Consider the following 19,187-nt stretch of genomic DNA (forward strand, 5'->3'; position numbering starts at 1 on the left):
ATGATATTTTGCCTTTAAATAGTTTAATCCTTAGATTGTTATGTATGTATTTTATTCCACCATCTACCTGCATAAAATGAACACTAGCATAGAACATATTTTCACTTGATGAAATGAGTATACAGGAGTTGATGAAACTAGGTAAGCGTTCACTATTATAATGAATACTAACATATCCATTGAATGATTTTTTTTACTGATTGCTTTTAGCTTTTTGTCATGCAAACTTCCTGATACAAGAAATTAGAATCTAAATTCCAATTGAAATGAAATTTTTAGAATAAATCAATTCAATTTACGAGGAATAAATGAGAGGAAATCGATTAAAATCCTAAATTCTCGAATTGAGAGACATATAGAGATCAAGAGTTCTAACCATGGAACCAATTCAATTCAGTCATAACTTTCATTCACATTTTTTCCCGTCAAGAACGTTGTCTAAAGACAAACTCCGTCAGTAGAGTTTCATTTATCGAATTTGTGGTCTAATTTTACTAAATAATGAAGATGAATGGTGCTATATCCACCTGGAGTCTACCATGAGATTTATACGAGGAAACACAGAGAAAGCTGATCGAAAAATCATGCAATTAATGTAGTCATACTGGAAGGGAAAGAAGAATTAACACAACCAATTTTGTAAACACAACAACAAGATTTATTCATTTTACACACGTATATAATAAATCAAGCCCTATGTTTTGCTATGATTTTGTTTTGGTTCTGCAACCATAACTGTTGTTCTTGAAACAAATTCTGTTCATTCGTGATGCCATTAGTAAACATCTGATCACTACTTGAAAACGTCGTGAATGGGTCGTCCACATTAGTACTTTGCCCTGCCCCCGTAGTGTTATTCTGAGCACTAAAAGTTGGAGTTGCTTGAAATGTAGGTGCTGGTGCTGATGACGAGAACGTGTCAGCAGACGTCGGAAATGTAAACAAAGAACTCGTGGTCATAGTCGGGTACGTGGTGGGACCCGTGACGGGTACCATGGCTAGCTCCATTGATGTGTCTTGCAAAAATGGATTGTAGTGTTGAGGTGCTGGCAATGCATTTAGCTCATTATTTGGAGGTGGCAAGTTCATGGACATATTTTGATCATACAAAAAGTTGTTTGTACTAGGGGTGAATTGTGAATTTACGCCATTATTCGGATAAAATGGCATTTGATTCTGGTTATACAGTTCGTCCAAATTGGGGAAACTAAAGCTGCTAACGTTGTTGTTCGCGGTGGTACTAGGCACGGGTTGTGTCGATTGTGCTTGTGGCATGTTTTCGAACAGTACCAATTCCCATCCATTGCTTGAAGAAACCTCTTCTGATGATTCATTTGTTTGCACATTTTCTTGTCCTTGTTCTGGAAACGCATTGAAAGATGCTGATGGCAGGAGATTCGGTTTTGGTTGCTCAGGGAACGCATTGAAAGACGTTGAAGGGATCGCCTCGGTTAACACGAGTTCCCATCCTTTGGCTGAACTAGTAGAATCTATTGATGGATTCTGTTTATGTTGTTGTTGCTGTTCAAGTTCAGCTTCTTTGTCTTTCGGTAATTCCTGTTTTTGTTGCTTTTCTTCTTCTTGTTTTTTTCTTCTTCTTGTTTTTTCTCGTCGTCTTCATCGTATCCTTGCCAATCCGGTAAGGATACAAGATCAGCCATGGAATTCGAAACAGGCAATGAATGAGTGGACCCCGTATCGTCCAACTGCTTCTCGAATTGAATATCCGAATAGGCCTCCAAATCAATCGAAATATTGGCTGGACTTTTCCATATCTCGGTTGCACTTATTAGATCTTCTAATGACGTGCAACGCGATTCTACACGAGAATTAGTACTCATTTCCGAGTATGGCTCTGTCGTTTCTGTGGCCATAGAAAATTCGGATTGTCCACCATAACTGTTGCGTTTGCTGCTCGTGGTCCTTGTGGAACCACCACCGGGACCCGGAAGAAGCAAATGCTGTTTGTTCTGTGTATGTGCTGGAAATGAAGATTGATCCTTGAGAAATTCTTGCAATGTTTCGATCAACTCCTCTGAGATAGTTTGCACGCTTGGATATTCCGATGTCCTGCCTACTCCTATGCTTTTACAAACGGAGTAAAAAGCGCTAATCTCCTCGAACTGTTTAGCAGCTTTGACACATGTTTGGAAGGCGTTTACACACGATTGATACGGTAAATGGAAGAAACTATCAAGAACAAGCGCGAGCCCGTCTGAGATATCCTTGTAAAGATCAAAACTCTCTGTGACAACAGCATACAAAGCGATTTGTACAAGACGATTCGTCTTAGCTGCCCCTGTTGGCCTTGTAGCAATTGCTCTTTCAATCAATCGTTGCCAATACGAGATCTTGTCAAGCAGCATTACTGGTTTCATGTCACGAACGGGCTCATCACCCCTTCTTCGACTACTATAACTAGTAGCCCTATAATGGCTGCTAGAATTTTCTCGTTCGCGATTATTGTATCTTCTTTGAAGCTTTCCAGTAAGAAAACAATCCAAACGCTCGTCAAGATAGAGAGCAAACGTACGAACGAATGCTGTGAAATCCCAAGGACTAGAATTTGAATCATCGCGAAAGCTAGAAAGGTTGAGAATCTTGGCTCCGCGTTTCATAGCATGAAGGACTTCTCGAGGGAAATAAGGATCACCATCTTGGAAAATTCTTAGGACAAGCATTAGTGATTTTAGGGCAACGATCCAATTCCTCGTTCTACCAATGCGTTTGCCAATGGCACGAGCACATGCAGCCGCGTAGGCTTTGTTGGAGGAGACGAGTTTGATGACTTCTTGAACGTATCGATCATCGATAGGTACATCATCATGTGTTGTGGCTTTTAGGACAGAGACTTCAAGTGTTGAGGAAGTGTTGCTTGCAACTTTTGCAAGGCTAATGCTTGTTTGATCTTTTACTGCACCAATTGCCTTCTTTAACTTGCTTGGCATATTTCTCTTTTCTTGTGCCTCAAAAACCTTCAATTCAACGCGGGGTTTTCTTTATTCAGATACAGGACATATATAACCAACCTGATCACATTCGCAATTACAAAAAGGCGATTATCATCATCAGCAAACAGAAAAAAACACAAGAAATATCTTGATTGTTAACTTCTTGAAATCTTGAAATGCTCTTTAAATTCAAGATTGATGAAGTTTTTGGTTGAAGGGAGAGAGAGAGAAGTTAGTTGGAAAAATTCTTTCTTTTTTCTTTCTCTCTGAATTGATTTGGTTATTGCAAAGTTTACTTTGTGTTGTGAAGAATGAGAGAGTCTCCTTGAATTTCTCTCAGCCTAACATTTTATTTTACAGTGTAAAGACGTGAACAACACTAAGATAATCAGCACTCCCATCCATACACGTATAGAAGTATATGAGGTAAATACCAAAAGAAAAGAAAGGAAAAAAACAAGAAGAAAGTGAAAAATCCAAGAACTTGAACGTGCTAAGCATCTTTGTGAATATCTGATTAAGATATGAAGATTAAACTAATTAACCAGCTGTTAATTGTAGATATCCAATCCATGACTAAGTCAACTTTTGGAATTTGTAGAGAACCTTTCGATAGGGAGTGTTTAATGGTCTTATTTAGTGAGTTTATTAATGAAGCTAACATGAAGAGGAGTCTTGGAGCAACGGTAAAATTGTCTCCCTGTGACTTATAGGTCACGAGTTCAAGCTGTGGAAGCGGCCACTAATCACCCTGCTTTGTGCATTGGGTTGCCCTTTTTTTAATTAATGAAGCTAACATGTTAAAGTAATTAGTCTTATGAATCTTTTATCTTATTCATCAAGTTGATGATAATATATAATTAATCCAATAATATACACTAAGTATATACCATAACCTCTCTTATTTTATACTTTAATAACTATTAATATAACTACCACCTATATATAACATAATATAATGTAAATACCTAATTAACCATGCAAATTCTGCAACACACCAAATTATATAGGTACATGCTAAGGTATACACTTGGCTGATAAATCCTGTATCAAGTACAAAGAAGTATATAAAACGGGTTCTACATAATTAATTGGATCTAAAATATTCTTCGAAGATATATGTTTGCAATGCCAAAAAGAACCAAAAACCTAAATCAAAATCAAACTATTCTAAAGGGGACAACTGATCGTGATAAAGAGGAATAGCATGTGTGGTTCACACACTATTTCTTGTAGTAACATTTTTTTTTTTTGGTTTGTTTTTCACCTGGTGTAAGGTACTCGCTTCGGGTCCTGACTTTGCGCCGTGTAAAGTTTATTAAAGGAACAAGCGCTTCCACTCATGAATTTTTCCATTCCCACGGCTCGAGCCCGATCTTATCAGTGGAGGGATCTTATTCATCCCACCAAAACTCTTGATAATCGTAGTACCACTTGATTGTTTCATTAGTGTTTAAACTTGAGAAGGTATTTTGCTTTTTTCTGGATGAATGCATGTGTGGTTCTCCCGACTTCTGCTTTTTCTTGTTGATATCCTATGCATACTCCAAACTGAATGGTAGAATTTCCCTTTGACAAAAATATGGGCCCTCAATAAAGCAATTCCTTTCTTGTATTTGCCAACTGTGTGATCGTAAAAACAGATGCCAGTACACCCTAGTCTTTTTAACAGGAGCCTAAAGAAAATCTTTTCCAACTTTTGAAGTATATCCTTCATCTTCAACCTCCTTTTTAGGTTCGTCGCTCTGCATATTATACAGGGGCGGATGCAGTGTATACGTTACTAGTTCATTAATACTTTTGGCTTACACGATCTGCATGTGTTAAAAGACTCACTAAATAGTAAAGTAATAAATTTTAAACCTAGTAAATCAAACGGATTGTGGTAAAATCCCAAATGTGAACTCATAAAGTTCAAATCTTGATAACGCCTTTGTGCATTTATTGCATCTTGCAATTGAAGAGCAAAAGTTGGGAGCAAAGTCCTTTATGTACGTAGACTCGGGGGCTGGGTTTAACTAATGGTTTTTGGAAAGCCACTAGCAATGATCATTAGCATTCACAATGTTCTAGATGAGTAAGTTGTAAGTCTTAACTATACTTGAATAAAAACACACAAAGCAACTGTTTAACTCGGGTATGAGCGAAAACCATTTCTCGTCAAAAACTTCATCCACCTTGCCATAGTATAACAGTCAGTTGCTACACAAAATCTAGTTGTAAGAGATCAAGTGAAAACAGCAATTAGTATCGGATACAGAGTAGGCAATAGTTACTTGGATCTCCTGAATAATGAATCCATCTTGATGGCACCGTAAGATATGGTCATGTCAAACTCTACACAGTGTGATTTCTATAAGCACTTTCTCCCACTTTACATCCGAACTTATGAAAAACTTGGTAGATTGACATCAGCAACTGGCATAACCTTCTTAATACTCGTTGAAGTTGAGGACTTTTCACAAGGCAAAAGGCATGTAGATTCATGACCCGTCCATGGCAACGTCGTTACCATTTGGATTTTGATTGCCATTCAAAGGGCTTTCTGAGGCGTTGTTAGCTCCAAAAGTGAATCCCTGTGGAGGAACGTCAAAAACAGGACGGGAAAAAAGTGAAGGAGCACTAGAATTGTTGAAGGCTGGAGCAGGAACCGGATCACTGGGCTTTGGGAAGCCAAAGTTGAAGGATGTCACAGGAGACGCAAAGGCTGGCATGACGGGGCTGGGCTGGTTTTGAAGTGATCCGAAGATCTTTTGCTCGAACTCCTGTAGCTGCTGGTAGACCTCTGTAAATATAAAGAAAAGGAGTCTCAGACAGACGCAAAGCTACGACAACTTCTTCACCAAGATCAGTTTCAAAGAGCAGTCACAACCCAAGCACAGAGAGACAGGTTTTGTGACTCAATGTAGCAGCTCCAGTAATCAAGATAACTAAGAATCTGACTGGCATTCAAGGAAAAGGAAGCAAAAAACATTTATTACAAAGTGACGAATATTCTTCACTTTGTAAAAAAAAAAATTTTTCTTGATCAAAAAAAAAAAAATTACAAAGCGGCGATTATGCCAAACTTGCAACTCACCCACCCAAAGGTTAACGGGCTCCGAGCTTCAAATTCTTGAAGTCTCTATTATAGCTTGGTTACAGTTTATTCTGCCAATGACGCAGCAATTTTGTGCTGTATTTTCTCCCATCACTATTTTTTCAATTTACAATTCAAGTATGACAGTAGCATCCAAAATCATGATTAACTATCCGACTTTAACTATATGCATACTACGGTCTGTCATCTTAAATATTTGCATTTCTCAGTAAGTATAGAATTACTGGCTTAATATTATAGCTTTTCAGTTGAAAAAAGTTAAAGAAGAAATCCTTATAAAGATAGCAGTGTGGGTAGACCTTGATTTAGGTCAACAGAAGGTCTTCGCTCTTTTGTCCACTGAAGGCTCTGTGCAAGGTTCCATCCTTTACTTTTCATCAAATAAGCAATTACAATTGCTGCCGACCTATCAAAAAAGCATAAGTCTATGAGTTCTACATAGAAAAACCTTACGTAAACCAAAATGGTGATTTCTGCAAGTGCAATCGATTGAAAGGCACTCCAGAAAACTGGTGTCATAGTTTACTGTATTTATCATTATCAGGAAATATCATGCATTACAGCACTAAAAGTCGTGAGGTTTCTCAGAGGAAGCTGGAAGAAAAAGGGCACAAGGTTCACATCTGCATAACCAAAATCAATGCAGAAATCAATTAAACATTTCAATTGTAACCAGTTTTGAAAATCTATTGCAATGTAATCGAATTAAAAGTAGAAATTGAGATGTATTTGATCACTCATTTTAATTAATCTAATTTCTTGATTTAACGGGGTAATCGAATGAGGGAAACACTTGGGAAGAACAAAGAAAATGCAGGAGAAAAGGATAAAGAAGTGAAAGAAAGAAAAAGGGAAACTTTAAAAAGGTTTAAGTGCAAAATTGATAATCATTCTCCTTACCTGTTTTTACCTAACATGCAGTGGACGAGAACACGAGCCCTGTCCTTTTCACATTGTTCTGCATAAAAGAAATATTCTCAGATTAGCCAGCATAACACCTCCCACAAACCATGAATGATCCCTAGAGAACAAGCTTGAGGTCATAAGCATGATTTCAAATGTAGCAGTCAAGGCCGATGCCCGATGGTATCTTCTTTAGAAATGACTTTCCTTCGCAACAGCTAGAGACATGTAAATGGAGTCTTGAGTTGAAAAATATGAAATGTTGACATGTATCAATACATGTATAAAGAAAAACTTACTACAATGGTTGAAAACAAGAAAAAAAAGATTGTCTTTCCAGGTGAACCTGTTGGAAACAAATCTGTAATAATCAACCATTAGATGGCTCAACATTCGACTACAGAAAGCTACCATTGAATGTCCAACAAAGAATGACAACAGTCCAGGTAGTTAATTCCACCAGCGGCGGATTTCTAGCCCAATTTATGGTGCACGTGAACACATGGTCTCTCCACCAAACTAGGTATTTATGTATAGATTTCCTAGAACTGATCTTAATATAATCTGCTGGCACCCATAGCGGCTAATTGGTGCACTTGGTTGAATGCTGAGTTATTTACCTAGAGGAACAGGGATCAATTCCCACTTATTACAGCCTTTTTTCTCCTTTTTTTAGTGGTGCACCCATGCTATGGAAATCCTAGATCCGCCTCTAATTCCACCTAATATAGTTTTAAAAGTTTAACTCTCTACAATACTTATGTTGAAGTTGAGCAACCATCTCATCTAAAAGCTTAAGTTATTAAAGAGAACACTTTTAATTACTTAATTATGTTTTCAACATGCTCCTCATGTGCGGGCTTAATTCTTTTTCATGGGCCAAAGCACATGGAAATTCTTTGTCATAATTGGTGCCGGGGAGACTTGAACTCAGGACCTTGCCATGTTTAAGTTGTGCGACCATCTCATCAAAAAGCTTAAGTTGTTAGAAAAAGAATACTTCTAATTACTTAATAATGTCTTCAACAATTTGTACCTTCAGAGGCAGATGGAAGTTGAACTAAAGTGGCAAAGCAGTGGATGAAAACACAAGACCGAACCCAACTTGATTGAGATTGAGGCGTAATTGTTTCATAGATTATTAGTTTATTCACATAATTCAATCCTCACTATATATTTTTCAATCTACTAGGTACCTTCAAAGCATTGCAGCAGCAAATAGTTGACCACACTAAAGGCAGCCCGGTGCACTAAGCTCCCGCTATGCGCGGGGTCCGGGGAAGGGCCGGACCACAAGGGTCTATTGTACGCAGCCTTACCTTGCATTTCTGCAAGAGGCTGTTTCCACGGCTCGAACCCGTGACCTCCTGGTCACATGGCAGCAACTTTAATAGTTACGCCAAAGCTCCCCTTCCAGTTGACCACACTAAAGAACTATACAAATAGAAAGGTTAAACAAAGTACAGAGAATGCTACTCACCTAAAAATTGGATAGCATCATCAAATGCCAGATTTTGGTCATCTTGAAGACAGTGATAAGTAAAGGAATTTTTATAAAGATTCTGACAAGCAGGTACTGTCTGCACATAGAAAAAACAATCCAGTATCAACAATCAAGAACATGGGCCACAAAGAACACGTGAAAGTCTTATGATTGAATAATTTATGAAGTACCAGAATGAAAAAAGTATCACCCAATACGATTCAAGAGAAAAATATGCAGTTTCCACTATGATTATATGGAGCCAAAAATACATATTGCTAGTTCATTTTTTTTTATTTTTTTTTGATAAGGTACGTAATTTTATTAACAAATGGGGAATCCCGTATACAAGCCGTATACCAAAAGAAGAGAACCTACAACAAAATATGGTTCTCAACGAAGAGATCCAATCCTCTATACAAATACGGACCTCATAAGTACACCAAAACGAAACAAGAGACAAAAGAAACTAGAGACAAAACACTACGTTGCAGCTTTACAATCTCTTGTTCCACCCCTTCAAAAGCTCTCCTATTTCTCTCTTTCCATATGACCCACATAATTGCTAAGGGGGGCAACACTCCATGCCCTTAGGCTTCTCTTGCCTCTCCTATGTCTAGTTCGTTTATCCAAGTCCATATGAAAGAGGCAAAATACCATAGAAATAGAAAGAAAGAAAGAAAGAAATGCATATTGTTATTGCAACCACTCTCATTTATCTTGTTAAAAAAAAAAAGTTAAAATGCTCTTACTGCACAGCACTCCCTCTCTCTCTACTGTGCTTCCTCTTCTAGTCTTATTAGTTATTATTCTTTGTTCCTTTCATCTTATACAGTCATTTAAAAGAAAATATCAATTTATAGGGGCAAAACCCTCACTATACAAGATTTCCACAGAAGTAGAGTATCATTTAGCTACATACGTTTTTTAATAAGGTAAAGTTTTATCATTTAGCTACATATTCAAACACCACCCCCTAATCCCTCAGGTCTATCCCAAAGAATGACAAAATTTGGCGACAAAAAGCCCTTTTCACAGCAATAAATTTGTCAAAGAGGAGGTAACTAAACTGCTTAAAATAGGATCAATCGGGGAAGTAGATTACACGGATTGGCTAGATAATGTCGTACTAGTGCCTAAGAAGCATAATAAGTTCAGAATGTGCATTGATTTCAAGGACTTAAACAAAGCATGCCCGAAAGACTCATTGCCCCTACCTCACATCGATCAAATGATAGATGCAAAGGCGGGGCATGATTAGGCTCTGGTTGTGATTTGATATAATTATTCCACTGCTAAGTTTCCCCTAAAGAATTGTGAACTTCACACCCAAGGGTTTGAACAGGATTTGGATGAAAAAGCTGATAGATTCCTTCGCATATGCTAAGCCTTGGTGGGTATAGTTACCCAGTATTTATACTACGCAAGTACCTAGTGGAATAATCGAGGTACGCACAAATTGGCTTGGAAAACCCATTATATGTATAAAAAAGATGGAACTGCAAATGTCACCATCTCCTTTATTAACTAGTAATGCATGATAGATAATCAAGATCCCTAACCAATAATGACAAGGGAGAGATCGCCTAGTGATAGGGGCCATTCAATTACGATATTTGGGGTTGGAGTCACCAAGAGAACAAAGTGGGAAAAAGCCATTGTTGGTAGGGAATTTGGTGTTGTGTTTATCATATCAAATAAATAAAAAAATAGAAAAGAAAAATGTTCCCAATCAATGACAAACAGATAGATTAGCACAGGATACAGTACAGCTAGTCTAGCACCCTATCTAAACAGAAAGATGTTTTCTCTTCTTCATTTTTCTTTGCTCCAATTTTTAGTAAGTGAATTCTTGTTCAAGGCAGAAAAACAATGAAGGTGCAGCAGAAAGAAAATCCAAGCTAATATTTATATACTATGAGGTGATTTTAATTTCCCTTCCTTTTTGGGCGATTTAGAATTAACAACAATTTCACTCTAACATGATTGTACCTTAATTCTGTCACCATAAGTACAAGCATGTTCACTTGTGACGGTCGTCGCAATCAATGCTGAAGTTACACAGACAACTTGTAAGTCAACTTGCAGGTTCATACTATCTCGACGACTTCTATACCCTTAGGGGTCGTTTGGTTGGGGAACAAGTTATCCCGGGATTGTACCCACTCCCACGAGGATAAAGGTAACACTAGAATCCCAGGATAACTAATCCCGAGATTAGTTATACCTCGATTTTATCCCAACCAAACGTGGGATAAACTCATCTCAGATATATTCTCGGGATTAATTATCCTTTATCCCTCATACCAAACGAGCCCTTAGTCTGTTTGGCCCATTATTGATTCATGACCTTTTTTCAATACGATTGTGGTGTTTGGGTCAAGTTGTGCGCGCCTCGACTAATTCCATGGGGTACCTGCTACCTCCCACCAACACATGTAACAGGTAACTCTATCAATCAAAGCTGGGACAGACTCACCTACTGTTTTGCCTCCACTAGAATTTGAACCTAAAACCTCATGGCTCTTAACCCACTTCACTAAGCATTAGGCCACACCCTTGGGTGCATTGACTCGTGACCTTTTGCCTCCAGACAAATAATGCATTAGAAAATGGTCAAGCATAAAATTCCATATCAGCACACTAATGATTGAAGTTTTCTCATCCATGTGCTTATACTCGAACTGAAGAAGATCTAATCCAATTAAGAAGCATTGTTCCCTTAGACTTCTTCTCATCAAATATTGACTATTAAAGATGTTTTTCACCAATCATAACTCGTGAGCAAGTATTTGAGGAATTATTACCTATAAATTACAAATCGACCAAGCCACCAAAAGCACACAAAGAAGCATAAAACCTACAAAGAAATTTCCCAAACACTGACTTAGCCAAGGCATATTAAATTGTAAAAGTGACATTATCCTGGTGCTTTTGTGTTATAGGGGAAATGCATGAAGTTAAATTCCAAACACCAATCACTTGTCCAGGATATCAAATGTAGCCATAAGTTGGTTGCTTACTTTATTTCTTGTTATTCTTTTCCGGATAAGTATCATAAGTTGCTTCCATGTCACTGTCTCACATTTGCATCTTTCCTTTTCTGACTAAGTGGCAAATACTATAACTTTTCCGTTCTTTTATAAGCGGTAAAACAATACTCCCTCTGTTTCAATTTATGTGAACCTATTTCGTTTTTAGTCCATGCCAAAATGAATGACCTCTTTCCTAATTTGGAAACAAATTCACTTTATGAAATGATTTACAGCCACACAAATATTCAAGACTTATTTTGAACCACAAGTTTCAAAAGTCTTCACTCTTTCTTAAATGTCATGCCCAGTCAAATGGGTTCACATAAATTGAAACGGGGGAGTATAAGATTGCAAAGAGATATATCTGTCTTTCCTTTCCTAGAGAAAAGACCAGTATTCAAAATGTATTACGTGGTTAAACAGATAAATGCCTGATTAATTTCTGCAATGTTAGCATTTTCTTCAATGGGTTACAGACTGATAATGAAGTAGACCAGGAACAATTTTTATTGACAATAAAAACTACTTGGTACCTCATTTAAGATGAGATTACATTTGCAACTGCCCAAAGCTAAGAACAAAAAGAAACTTGATGCTCATGTTAGAGAGAACCCATTTGCTTCTCTTCTGCACCTAATACAGCATGTTTATTTACCCTAACACAACCCTTATTTTATTTTTATTTTATTTTATTTTGAGACTGGTAACACCCAACACGGCCCTTCTGAGATACTAATTTTTTCCGTACCTGCAACATTCCTACTTTCAACTCTTCCACGAACTATCCTCATAAGCAGGAAAGGTCATCTTTAAAGTTAAGATCACTACCCCAATTTCCCTATTACTTCAAAGTACCTATGGCAAAGCTAGGCCTGGAAACTTGTGAATGATTAGCCAGATGAGTATTAACCTGTAAGGAATATTTCTTACATCTTCCAAGCAAATGAATTGGTAAATATTGAAGACAAAAGTGATAAACTCAATTCCTAGTCTCTCTCCCATCGCATCACTAGACCCTGAGTGAGTGACTCGAGGAAGGTGTAAATGATGCTTTCTTCTTGGTTAATATAAGATACGACAGAGCTATCTCTTTTTGTAAAATCAAAAGAGAGATGACAAAGGGTACTAAATGAACAAGAAATTTGGGTATTCCCCTATCCTACCAGAGGCAGATCCAGTAATCCAGCGCATATGCAGAACGGTTCATGTGCAACCAGGTGCCTTGTACTTGGACTATATATGTATACAAAAAGTTTAACCAAAGTTTACTATGTAACAATGCACACACTGTCTTTAAATCCTAAATCAACCCCTATATCTTACCTCCCTCTAGACAAAGTATTAAGTAACAAATCCATCAACTTGAATGATTTCATTCTTCAAAAGGAAATACTAACTAGATCTCCAAATCCCTCAACCACAACCACATGCTCTTGATCACAGACAAAACACCTGAGCAGAACGAGTTTAAATTACTACTTCATCCAACAAGCCGTTATATCTTTCAACTTTTGCTCCAAAAGCAATTTATAGCTTGTTTGACCAAACTTCCAAAATCTGCTTATTTTGAAAAGTACTTTTTGCAGAAGTGCTTTTAGAAAAAAGTATTTTTGGAGAGTAGCAATTTGTGTTTGGTTAATCAACTTGAAAATCACTTTTGCAAATATTTGAAATGCCTTTGTGCTTGGCCAATATTCGAAAGTGCTTCTGGGAGAAAAACTACTTTTTCTAGCTTCTGAAAAATTGTGTTTGCTACTATTCAAAAGCACTTATTTTTTCCCTGAAAGCTTGGCTAAACACCTCAGCTTTTAAAAATAAGCACTTCTTAACAAAAAATAGGCACTTTTGGCTTCCAAAAGCTTGGCCAAAAAGATTATCAATCATTCAATCAACAGACTAAGCCTCAACCCTAGATTAGTTAGGGTGTTTTACATGACCCTTCTTCATTCATTCAGCTCTACTTGGGTCCATTTCACTCCGAAAACAACTCAATCAATCAATAAACCAATCGACTATGCCTCAAAACCAAGTTAGTTAGAGTCGACTAGATTAATCCTCTCGACCCGTTCCACTTATTTAGTTCTATTTCTTAACAAAAGCAATAGTTGGGGTCTTTTATATGAATCATCTTCATTCATTCGGCTCTATTTCGGTCCATTTCACTCCAAAAACAACTCAATCCATTTCACTCCAAAAACAACTCAATCAATCGACTACACCTCAAAACCAAATTAGATAGGGTCCGTTAGATTAATATTTAGTTCTATTTCTTTCCAAAAGCAACTATTCACAAGAATCCAGAAAAAACAAAAACGAGAAAACAGTAACATACAGATTAGTTAAAAGAAAAAGTACTAACATCGAGAATCCGAGAAATCCCAAGAGTCTTGAGAAGCTCAGCACGAGAAGCATTGTCATTCAAAAAAAAAAAAAATAGCTACCCCAAAAAACCACTTATTTCTAGGGAAACATTTTCTTTCATATCAAACACACCCTAAGGCTCAACCCTCAGATTAGTTGGGGCCTTTTATATGAACCTTCTTCATTCATTCAGCTCTACTGAGGTCTATTTCACTCCAAATGCAACTCAATCAATCCACTATGCCTCAAAACCAAGCTAGTTAGAGTCAACCAGATTAATCCTCTTGACCCATTCCACTCTATTTAGTTCTATTTCTTTCTAAAAACAATAGTTAGGGTCTTTCTATGAATCTTCTTCATTCATTCAGCTCTATTTAGGTCCATTTCACTCCAAATGCAACCCAATCAATCAATCAATAAACAAATCGATTAAGCCTCAAAACCAAGTTAGTTAGAGTCGACTAAATTAATCCTCTTGACCCATTCCGCTCTATTTAGTTCTATTTCTTTCCAAAAGCAATAGTGGTGGCTTTTATATGAATCTTTTTCATTCATTCGGCTCAATTTAGGTCCATTTCACTTCAAAAACAACTACAACAACAACAACAATAACATACCCAATATATGCCCACAAATTGGGGTCTGGGAGGGTAGAGTATGCGCAGAACTTGCCCCTACCTTGGTAGGTAGAGAGGTTGTTCCGATAAACCCTCGGCTCAAGAAAAGGCATTTCAAAGCAGTCAGATAAGAACTAACAGAAGTAATTGACTATGCCTCAAAACCAAGTTACTTAGAGAAGACTAGATTAATCCTCTAGACCCATTCTGCTCTATTTAGATTAATCCCCTAATTATACACACATGCTTTTGGGACTATATTTTCTGCTTACGCACAAACACAAGAAAAGAAGTAAAAAATCACTTATTTTCTAAAAAAACATTTTCCTTCATACCAAACACACCCGAAGGCTCAGCCTCAGATTAGATGGGGCCTTTTATATGAACCTTCATTCATTAAGCTCTATTTAGGTCCATTAGCAACTCAATTAATGGACTATTCCTCAAAACCAAATTAGTTAGGGTCGTTAGATTAATCCTTTAGTTCTATTTCTTTCCAAAAGCAACTATTCACAAGAATCAAGAAACCCCAAACTCAAAACAGCAACAACAAAACAAACAAATTAGTTCAAAAAGAAATACTAACATTGAGAATCCTTGAAATACCAAGAGTCTTGAGTAGCTCAGCACGAGAAGCATTATCATAACACACATAAAGTATCATTTTTTCACGAGTTTACTACCTGAACTATCAAGTGTTTGCATTTTCTACCTGAACTATCAAGTGTTCGCGTTTTCTACCTGAACTATCACCAACTATTTATCAAAACACACTGAGAATCAAGAAACCCAAAAACTCAAAACAGCAACAACAAAACAAACAAATTAGTTTTAAAAAAAAAAAAAAAAAGAAATACTAACATTGAGAATCCTTGAAATCCCAAGAGTCTTGAGTAGCTCAGCACGAGAAGCATTATCATAACACACATAAAGTATCATTTTTTTGCGAGTTTACTACCTGAACTATTAACTATTTGTGTTTTCTACCTGAACTATCACTAACTATTTATCAAAACACACTAAGAATCAAGAAACCCCAAACAAAAAACAGTAATAACAAACAGAAAGATTAGTCAAAAAAGAAACTCTAACATTGAAGAATCAAGAGTCTTGAGTAACTTGATTAATCACACAAGAGTCTATCAAATGTTTACGTTTTCTGAGACTATTTATAACTCAACAAAAACTCGAGAAGCAATATCATAACACACATAAAGTATCATTTTTTTTGCGAGTTTACTACGAACTATCAGCTTGTTTGTGTTGTCTACACGAACAGTGGCGGACCCGGATTTTACAAGCGGGTTCAATTACGAATGTTTACGTTTTCACCCTTTTTTTTTGTTAATAATGTAATCTCAAAATAGACTTATTTTAAACTATCGATTTTTTTAAAACCTTGAGGAAAAAAAATAGAAAGAACTATTACTTTTTTTTTTTTTTTTTTTATCAAAGTTTTACACAAGAATTAAAAAATCAATGCAATTTAACAAAATTCATTCCCCAAACAAAAAAACAGTAATAACTATATTAAAATAAACAAATAGAAAGATATAGCATCTTTTAACAAAAAAACAAAAAAGAAACATTTTAATTTCTTTAAGGTAAAATAGATTTTATATAATTATTTTTATTGAATTTGGGTAAGAAAACATTAGGAAAAAAGAGATAATATAAAAGCTAGCTAGTTGACTACCAATCAACATTAATGACCCAACTTTGTTCTTTGTAGCATGGCAGGAAAATTGGCCAAAAGTAACAAAATCAGCACGAATGAAGCATTATCATAACACACAAAAGTATCATTTTTATTAAAATGTAATGATGATTTTTTACATAAACAGTAAATTTGAGCTATCACAAACTATTTATCAAAACGCACCTCGAATATATTTTTCTATTTCTTCAAAGCAACTATTCACAAGAATCAAGAAACCCCAAAAACTCAAAACATCAACAACAAAACAAACAAATTAGTTAAAAAAAGAAATACTAACATTGAGAATCCTTGAAATCCCAAGAGTCTTAAGAAGCTCAGCACGAGAAGCATTATCATAACTACCCAAAAATAGAAACTCTGGCAAGATCTCAGAAGGGAAAGCACTGACTTGAATTGAAGAACCTTTTTCAGTTACATCAGGCATTCTATGTCCACAAATCCCACAAACTTCACCTTCTTCATATTTGTGATAATGACCACAAACACCACATGGATTTTCTCTTTCTCTTTTCCTCATATTTTTTTTTTTGATTAAAATTGCAAAAACAAGAATCACCCAAAAGAGTAAATTTGTAGATTTAAAGTGGGGTTGTGGTTTTATTTGATTATATTGCAAAATCAAGAATGACTCAAAAGAGAAAATTTGTAGATTTGAATTGGGTTTGTGGTTTTTTATTTGTCCTGTGTGTTTGTGAATGAAGCGTTGTCAATGGTTTTTTTTTTTTTTTTTAAGGCTAAATTGGGTAAATTGACTGCTATAGGTTGCTATTTATAGATACCGGTAGAAGTAATAATTGAGGATTTTGGATGGGGTAGACCAATAGGTATTACATATGGATATAGATAGAAACCTTGTATGTTGTACATGTTACTCTCTCCGTCATAAATTATCTATCGTGATTAATAAAAATAGTTATCTCAAATAATTTATCGTTTTAACAGTTTAAAATATATCTAATTATTTTTTTATCATTTTACCCTTAGTAAAATTTTATCTTACACATAAGTAAAGTAAACATTTAATAGACAGAGATTATAACTTAAACATAAATAGGAGTAAAGTTAGTCAAATACTTATTCTAATTAATACTCCCTTGGATTCTAAAGGAGTGTTCACTTAGCGTTTGTCTTGTTGGTCAAAAAAAATGTTAAAAACTACCGAATCAAGAAAAAATTAATTTTATTTTTAGGGGTGAAAGTAGAGAGATCTTTCTCCGGTGTGTTTGTGAGTGAAGCGTTGTCTTTTAGGCTAAACTGGATCTATAGGTTGCCATTTATAGATACCGGTAGAAGTAATAATTGAGGATTTTGGAGGGTAGAGCCAATAGGTATTTACTCGATAGATATAGATAGAAAACCTTGTACTTGTTCATGTTACTCCCTCCGGCATAAATTATCTATCGTGATTAATAAAAATAATTATCTCAAATAGTTTATTATTTTAAGAGTTTAAGACGTAATTAATTATTTTTTTATCATTTTACTCTTAGTTAAATTTTGTCCTACACATAAGTAAAGTAAACATTTAATAGAGAGTGATTACAACTGATACACAAATAGGGGTAAAGTTAGTCACATACTTATTCTAATTAATACTTCCTCTGGTTCAAAAAGAGTGTTTACTTAGCATATATTTTATTATTCAAAAAGAGTGTCCACTTACCAAATCAAAAAAGAATTAACTTTATTTTTAGGGGTGAAAAGTAGAGAGATCTTTCTCCAGTGTGTTTGTGAGTGAAGCGTAGTCTTTTAGAAATTGGATCTATAGGTTGCAATTTATAGATACCGGTAGAAGTAATAATTGTGGATTTTGAGGGGGAGATCCAATAGATATATTACTCGATAGAAAGAAACCTTGTACTTGTACATGTTACTCCCTCCGTCTAAATTATCTATGTTAATTTATGTGGTTAATAAAAATTGTTGTCTCAAATAGTTTATCATTTTAAGAGTTCAAGACATAATTAATTTATTTTTTATAATTTTACCCTTAGTAAAATTTTGTCCTACACATAAGTAAAGTAAATATTTAATGGAGAGAAATTATAACTTAAACATAAATAGGGATAAAGTTCGTCAAATACTTATTCTAATTAATACTCCCTCCGGTTCAAAAAGAGTGTTCACTTAGCGTTTATTTTGTTGTTCAAAAAGAGTGTCCACTTACCAAATCAAGAAAGAATTAACTTTATTTTTTCAGATTTGCCCTTATCAAGTGTTAAGTGATCAAATCTCAATACCTATTTAATTAGGGATAGTTTAGTCAAACTACCTATTTTTGCGTATGAGTTAGTATTTTCTTAAGGGGTGTGAAAATAGCTAAGTGGACCTCTTTTTGAACCAGAGGAGTATTTCTTAAAGGTCGTGTAAAATAAAAAAGTGACACATAATTTGAGACGGAGGGAGTATTTGGTTTTTTTTTTTTTTTGGTTTCCAAACCTTGTGCTCAGTACCTGCATTAGAGCCCGATTATATCCGAATTCGCACCGCGTAGAGCCCATTCTGGGAAAACGGTCCCTACTAAGGATTTTTCCATACCAAGACTCAAACTCGAGACCTCTAGGTAAAGGAGGGGCAGCCCCATCCACTGCGCTACATCCTTAGGTGGTAATCGATTTGGGTTATCTATACCCTTTTTTATTTTTGAATTAATGGTCAAAAGACACTTGAACCTAAGACACTAGGTAAGGAAGGGGCGGTCCCATCCGTTGCATCACATCCTTCAGTGTAATCAATTTAGGTTATTTGAACCTTTTTTTATATTTGAGTTAATGGTCAAAACACACCTGAACTATCGTTTTTTCGTGAGTTTCACACCTCAACTATTAATTGTTTCATTTTCCTACCAGAACTATCACCATCTATGTATTAAAACACATCTCAACTATCAATTATTCCCTTTTCCTACATGAACGATAGTGATATTTCAGATAGGAAAAGGGAACAACTGGTCGTTATACATAGATGGTGATAGTTTAGGTAGGAAAAAGGAACAAGTAACAGTTGAGATATGTTTT

General features: G+C 35.7%; 1 protein-coding gene and 1 pseudogene across 5 annotated transcripts; both read right to left on the minus strand.

Annotated features, from left to right (window-relative positions):
• Positions 1-574: 574 nt before the first annotated feature.
• LOC132031096 (clathrin coat assembly protein AP180-like) lies at positions 575-4,965 on the minus strand (annotated as a pseudogene).
• Positions 4,966-5,104: 139 nt separating this feature from the next.
• On the minus strand, positions 5,105-16,945 carry LOC132031097 (protein-tyrosine-phosphatase IBR5-like). Of its 5 annotated transcripts, none has more exons than XM_059420955.1 (5): positions 16,448-16,916; positions 8,435-8,534; positions 6,952-7,009; positions 6,351-6,457; positions 5,105-5,736 (listed from the first exon to the last, which is right to left on the minus strand). In XM_059420955.1, exons 1-5 carry the CDS (start codon positions 16,685-16,687, stop codon positions 5,435-5,437), a joined length of 807 nt encoding a protein of 268 aa, XP_059276938.1. In that variant the 5' UTR covers positions 16,688-16,916; the 3' UTR covers positions 5,105-5,434. The 5 variants fall into 5 exon arrangements, with proteins under 5 accessions (XP_059276938.1, XP_059276939.1, XP_059276940.1 ...); XM_059420956.1 differs by lacking the exon at positions 16,448-16,916 and adding an exon at positions 15,312-15,404; XM_059420957.1 differs by lacking the exon at positions 16,448-16,916 and adding an exon at positions 15,037-15,129.
• Positions 16,946-19,187: the final 2,242 nt, after the last annotated feature.

Source organism: Lycium ferocissimum, chromosome 9 (genome assembly GCF_029784015.1).
Source record: "Lycium ferocissimum isolate CSIRO_LF1 chromosome 9, AGI_CSIRO_Lferr_CH_V1, whole genome shotgun sequence".
NCBI classification, from domain to species: domain Eukaryota; kingdom Viridiplantae; phylum Streptophyta; class Magnoliopsida; order Solanales; family Solanaceae; genus Lycium; species Lycium ferocissimum.

What these genes read in the sequence shown, in the direction of transcription:
- LOC132031097 (XM_059420955.1), bottom strand. Translation starts at nt 16,687, where the DNA reads ATGAGGAAAAGAGAAAGAGAAAATCCATGTGGTGTTTGTGGTCATTAT. An exon ending in GGATTTCAAGGATTCTCAAT is followed by an intron (nt 8,535 to 16,447) that starts GTTAGTATTTCT and finishes TTCTATGTGCAG; the next exon opens with ACAGTACCTGCTTGTCAGAA. An exon ending in TGCATGTTAGGTAAAAACAG is followed by an intron (nt 6,458 to 6,951) that starts GTAAGGAGAATG and finishes CTTTTTTGATAG; the next exon opens with GTCGGCAGCAATTGTAATTG.